The 6270-nt window shown below is 37.6% G+C and overlaps 1 protein-coding gene across 1 annotated transcript; it reads right to left on the bottom strand.

The window, feature by feature from the left end:
- Window positions 1-204: 204 nt before the first annotated feature.
- LOC128034090 (uncharacterized) lies at window positions 205-6065 on the bottom strand. Its single transcript, XM_052622825.1, has 3 exons — window positions 5408-6065; window positions 1060-1146; window positions 205-265 (listed from the first exon to the last, which is right to left on the bottom strand). The coding sequence occupies exons 1-2, from the start codon at window positions 6048-6050 to the stop codon at window positions 1091-1093; spliced, it is 699 nt and encodes a 232-aa protein (XP_052478785.1). The 5' UTR covers window positions 6051-6065; the 3' UTR covers window positions 205-265; window positions 1060-1090.
- Window positions 6066-6270: the final 205 nt, after the last annotated feature.

Here is a 6270-nt window from a genome sequence, read left to right on the forward strand (position 1 = left end):
TTATCCTTTCATGATTTCCATGCATAATTTATCACCTAATCTTTCATAACAACAAACACCTTCATCCTTAACCATTTTAATGACCATACATCATCAAATACTTACACATCACTCATTAGCAAAATCATCATTACAAACATACAAAAAACTAAATCCCTATACATGCCATAACTCAAACGTGATTCGATATAAAATAAAGCAGGTTGTGGTTGATAGTGTGGACGATCTCCGACTTCTTTAGGATCCTTGAAGTAGCTTTGCAATACTATAAGAGAAAGAGAAATAAAAGAAGTAAGCATAAAGCTTAGTAAGTTTACTAGCAAATAAATAACAATATTTAACTTAAATAATTAAACTCAATGTCTATATCTCTAGTTTACTCTTTAGTTAATCTCATACTAGTTCTCGTACTTGTTTACTTAGAATACTTGTGTGCATAACTTACTCAATCCTTGCTGCATCGTTGAACATCAATTGATAGTATAATAAGTTCTTAAGTCTTACAACTTACCCGAGCTTGCCATTTATGCTTTAAACCGAACTTTCATGAACATGATTCATTTACAAGCCCGTTGAGCTACATTGGAATAATAAGGATACTCGGGTCTCTTTCGATAATAACATGCCAAAGCCATGTCCTGGACATGGTCTTACATGGGATGTTCTCATGTTAGTGCCCATGCCATGTCCTGACATGGTCTTATAGGGACCTCTCATCTCGGTGCCAACGCCATGTCCTGCACATGGTCTTACATGGGACCTCTCGTCTCGGTGCCCATGCCATGTCCCGACATGGTCTTCTGAGGACCTCTTATGATCTTAAGGATGCCAATGCCATGTCCCGGACATGGTCTTACATGGGATCTCTTTACCCAAATGTCATGACATTCGTATCCAGTACCATCCTTATGTATCAACGGGACTTTTAAATTTTAATTCTCTATCATTTCATGCTTAGATCATCATCAAATAAATTCATAAAATAAATTCATAGTTGCTGGAAAATAACAGCATTGATAATAAATATGGAGATATTGCATTTATTTACCGTAAACTTACCTCGGTACCAATTATGGCTAAATTCACCAACTTAGTCTTCAACTTTATTCTTCCCTTTGTCTAACCTCGAGTTTCGTACTTCTTGATCTAAAATAGTAAATTTAACTTATTTAATACTCACATTCAACAAAACAGCCCTTGACTCTAACTTTTTCAAAATTACAATTTTGCCCCTAAACTTTTACATAATTACATTTTTGCCCCAAGGCTCGGAAATTAAACTTCATCTCTTATTCTTATGTTTTATAACATTATGAACATTTTTCCCTTCTATGGCAACATCAAATTCCCACTCTAACATGTACTTATGAACATTAGGTATTTTTACCGATTATGTCGTTTTACTCGTTTTCACTTAAAATCGCTTAGCAAAAGTTGTTTAACATAATTTCTAGCTTCATATTATATCATAAAACATCAAAATAAACACTTTTCACCTATGGGTATTTTTCCAAATATAAACCCTAGGTTAAATTATTGCTAGAATAAGCTAAATTAAGCTAGGGATCTCAAAACGTAAAGAACATTAAAACGGGTTTGGGATCACTTACTATGGAGCTTGGAAGCTTGAAAACCCTAACTATGGCTTCCCCTTGCTGATTTCGTTCATATGAAGAAGATGATGATTTTTGCCATCTTTTTCCTTTTAATTCATTTTAATTACTAGATTACCAAATTGCCCCTAACTTAAAAATTTTCTATTTCACTTATCTCATGTCCATTTTGTCTACCAAGTTACCAATGGTATAATTACCATATAAGGACCTCCAATTTAAAGTTTCATAACAATTGGACACCTCTAACATGTAGAACTCAACTTTTGCACTTTTACAATTTAGTCATTTTGACTAAATTGAGTGCCCAAACGTCGAAATTTTCGAACGAAATTTTCACGAAATCATTTTGTGAAATTGTAGACCATAAAAATATAAGAAAAATAAAATTTTTCTCATCGGATTTGTGGTCCCGAAACCACTGTTCCGATAACCTCAAATTTGGGCCATTACAACTCTCCCCCCCTTTTTAGGATTTTCGTCCTCGAAAATCTTACCAGTAAAGAGATTCGGGTATTGCTTCCTCATTGTCTCTTCCGGTTCCCATGTTGCTTCCTCAATCCCGTGCTTTTGCCATAGCACTTTCACCAGATTTACCTTTTTGTTTCTAAGCTCCTTTGTTTCTCGTGCTAATACTTTAACCGGTTCTTCATTATAAGTCATATCCGGCTGAATTTCTACTTACATTGGAGTAATAACATGTGAAGGATCCGATCGATACCGTCGTAACATAGATACATGAAATACATTATGAATTTTGTCGAGTTCCGGTGGTAAAGCCAATCGGTAAGCAACTGGTCCAATTCTTTCTATAATCTCATATGGTCCGATAAATCTTGGACTCAATTTACCCTTTCGACCGAACCGGAGAACTTTCTTCCAAGGAGACACTTTTAAGAATACTTTATCACCCACCTGAAATTCAATCTCCTTCGTTTAAGATCGGTATGACTTCGACGATTGGAAGTCGCTTTTAAACTATCTCGAATCACCTTACTTTTTCTTTGCTTCCGGATCAAATCAACCCGTGTATTTTCTTTTCATCGAGCTCATCCAATATAACAAGTGTTCTACATTTTCTACCATACAAAGCTTCATACGGAGCCATTTTAATACTAGATCGATAATCTGTTATTGTAAGCAAATTCAATCAAAGGTAGATACATTTCCCAATTACCTTGCAACTCTAATACGCAACATCGGAGCATATATTCCAATACCTGAATTACACGCTCAGATTGGCCATCCGTCGAGGATGAAATGCGATCTTGAAATACAACCGAGTACCCAAAGCTTCTTGTAATTTGTTCCGAAACGAGACGTAAATCGGGATCTCATCGATATAATGGAGACAGCACTCCATGTAGTCTAACAATCTCAGATATATACAATTCACCAATTTATCTAAAGAATAATCCATACATCTTCGGGATAAAGTCGCGGACTTTGTCAATCGATCGACAATTACCCAAATGGCATCTTTCTTCTTTGGAGACATCGGCAACCCGGATACAAAATCCATAGTGACTCTTTCCCATTTCCATTCCGGTATAGTGATTGGTTGAAGCAACCCCAAAGGTACCGATGTTCACTTTAACTCATCGACATACTAAACATCTTGATACAAACTCGGAGATATCACGTTTCATACCCGCCACCAATACATCTTTTTCAAGTCATTATACATTTTATTACTCCCGGATGTACGACATAGTACCGCTATGGGCCTCGTAGAATCTTTCAGATAAGCTCGAATTCTGGTACACATACTCTACCTCTAAATAATAAACAACCATCGGTCCATCGAAATTCGAATCATTCTTGGACTCATAATGTGCCTGTTTAGCCTGTAACTTTTCATCATTTTTCTGAGCCTCACATATTTGTTGACGAAACATCGATTTAGCCTTCGTTTCAGCTATGATTGAACCATCATCAGTCAGTGACAACCGGGCATTCATAGCTCGTAAAGCAAATAGAGATTTTCGGCTCAAAGCATCAGCTACCACGTTAGCCTTACCCGGATGGTAATCAATAACCAAATCATAATCCTTTATCAATTCAAGCCACCTGCGTTGTCTCAAATTCAAATCTTTCTGTGTCATCAAATATTTCAAGCTTTTGTGATCAGTATAAATATGACACTTTTCACCATACAAATAATGCCGCCATATTTTCAATGCAAATACAATAGCAGTTAACTCGAGATCATGTACCGGGTAGTTTCTTTCATGTGGCTTAAGTTGTCTTGAAGCATAGGCTATTACTTTATCTTCTTGCATCAAGACACAACCCAAACCATTTAATGATGCATCACTATAAATAATAAATTCATTACCCGATTCTGGCTGTACCAACACAGGTGCTTCCGTCAACAATTTCTTCAATCGGTCAAAACTTTGCTGGCATTTATCTGTCCATTCAAATTTAACATCTTTCTGTAATAAACGAGTCATTGGAGAAGCTATCATAGAAAACCCCTGTACAAATCTCCGATAATAACCAGCTAAACCCAAGAAACTTCTAACTTCAGATACATTCTTCGGTGGACTCCAATTGACAATAGCTGAAATTTTACTCGGATCTACCCCGATGCCTTCATGGATACAATATGTCCGAGAAAGCCTACCTCTCAAGCCAAAATTCACATTTCTTGAATTTAGCATAAAGTTTCTTTTCACGCAGAATTTGCAACACTATTTTCAAATGTTCTGCATGCTCAGTTTCATCCCGAGAATAAACTAAAATGTCATCAATAAAAACTACTACAAACCTATCTAGATACGGTCTGAATATCCGGTTCATCAAATCCATGAATACTGCAGGTGCATTAGTCAACCCAAACGGCATAACCAGAAACTCATAATGCCCATACCTGGTTCTGAAAGCTGTCTTTGGCACATCTGACTCTTTTACCCGTAACTGGTAATAACCCGATCGGAGATCAATCTTTGAAAATACTGTGGCACCTTTCAGTTGATCAAATAAGTCATCAATTCGAGGCAATGGGTACTTATTCTTTATAGTTACCTTATTGAGCTGTCGATAGTCGATACACAATCTCAAAGACCCGTCTTTCCTTTTCACAAATGTAATCGGAGCACCCCAAGGTGAATGACTGGACGAACAAAACCTCATCAACAAGTTCTGTGAATCGTACCTTTAACTCTTTTAACTCTGCTTGAGCCATACGACACGGAGCTATAGAAATTGGGGTAGTTCCTAATCGATCTATAGAAAATTCCACTTCTCTTTCTGGTGGCAACCCTCGTAACTCCTCTCGAAATACATCAGAAAATTCACATACAACTGGCACTGCCTGTATCTTTGACTCAGATACCTTAGTATCCAACACATACGCCAAATAAACATCATACCCTTTTCTAACACACCTCTGAGCTGTCATAACTGAAATTATATCGGATAATCCCTTTGTCTGATTAGATTTAACCCAAAGTAATTCTCCATTCTGGCATTTCAACACAACATATTTTTGTCTACAGTTTACTACTGCATCATGCTGAGTTAACCAATCCATGCCCAATATCACATCAAACTCATCAAAAGGCAATAACATCAAGTCAACCGGGAAACAAATACCTTTTACCATTAGTGGACAATTTTTACAAACTTTATCCACTATCACAAACCGCCTGTGGGGTTAGAGACTTTAACCATAAATTCAAGAGGTTCAATGACAAATTTTAACAAATACTAATTTCGTGCATATATATGAATGTGTAGAGCCGGGATCAATTAATGCAATAAATGAGTATCATAGAGAGAAAATGTACCCGCAATTACATCAGGAGAGGACGCCTCTTCACGAGCTCGAATAGCATATGATCTTGCAGGTGCTCTAACATCTGATCTAACCGCTGAATCTCTGGATGCACCCCTATTACTCGCCCCCACTCCTGGGTTTCTCTGCGGTCTACCTCTGGTAGGAGCATTACCTGATCTCGCACTCGTTATTTCTTCTCTTTTAGTTGTTTCAGGACAATCCCGAATAAAGTGATCGGATGCTCCACATCTAAAACAAACATTTTCACCTGCTCTACACTCTCCGGGGTGGCGTCTCCCACATCGAGAACATTCAGGCCTAGGAGGTCGAGTACTGCCTGTACTTGCAACTGTAGTGGTTTGAGCTCTAAAACCCTCGAATCTTCTACTTCTGCTTCGACCAGAATATATATGTGGAAAATGTGATCCGCTAGAGAGCTCCCTAGGCCTCTTAGATGTAGACTGAAATGATTTACTCATTTGCCTCTTCTTTGTATCCTGCACTCCAGCTTCAGCTTTGCTCTTCTCTTTTTCTTTTAACAAGTCTTCTACTTTACAAGCTCTTTCTACCAGAACAACAAACTCTCTGATTTCCAATACACCCACTGATAGTCGGATGTCATCATTAAGCCCATCTTCAAATCTCTTGCACATGTTAGCTTCAGTGGATACAAACTCCCGAGCATACTTACTAAGTCTGACAAATTCGCGTTCATATTCAGTCACAGACATTTTACCTTGTTTTAGCTCAAGAAACTCCTTCCTTTTCTGATCTATAAATCTCGGTCGATGTACTTCTTTTGAACTCCTCCGAAAGAAATCCTGTAACCCTCTCACTCGGTACTATTGACATGAGGGTCTTCCACCAATGGTA

Source organism: Gossypium raimondii, chromosome 10 (assembly GCF_025698545.1).
Source record: "Gossypium raimondii isolate GPD5lz chromosome 10, ASM2569854v1, whole genome shotgun sequence".
In the NCBI taxonomy this organism is placed as follows: Eukaryota; Viridiplantae; Streptophyta; class Magnoliopsida; order Malvales; family Malvaceae; genus Gossypium; species Gossypium raimondii.

Excerpts from the sequence above, each read along its gene's own strand:
- LOC128034090 (XM_052622825.1), bottom strand. The coding sequence starts at position 6,050 with ATGTGCAAGAGATTTGAAGATGGGCTTAATGATGACATCCGACTATCA. Across the intron at positions 1,147-5,407 it reads CTCTCCTGATGTAATTGCGG|ATCAAGAAGTACGAAACTCG; the intron begins GTACATTTTCTC and ends TTACTATTTTAG.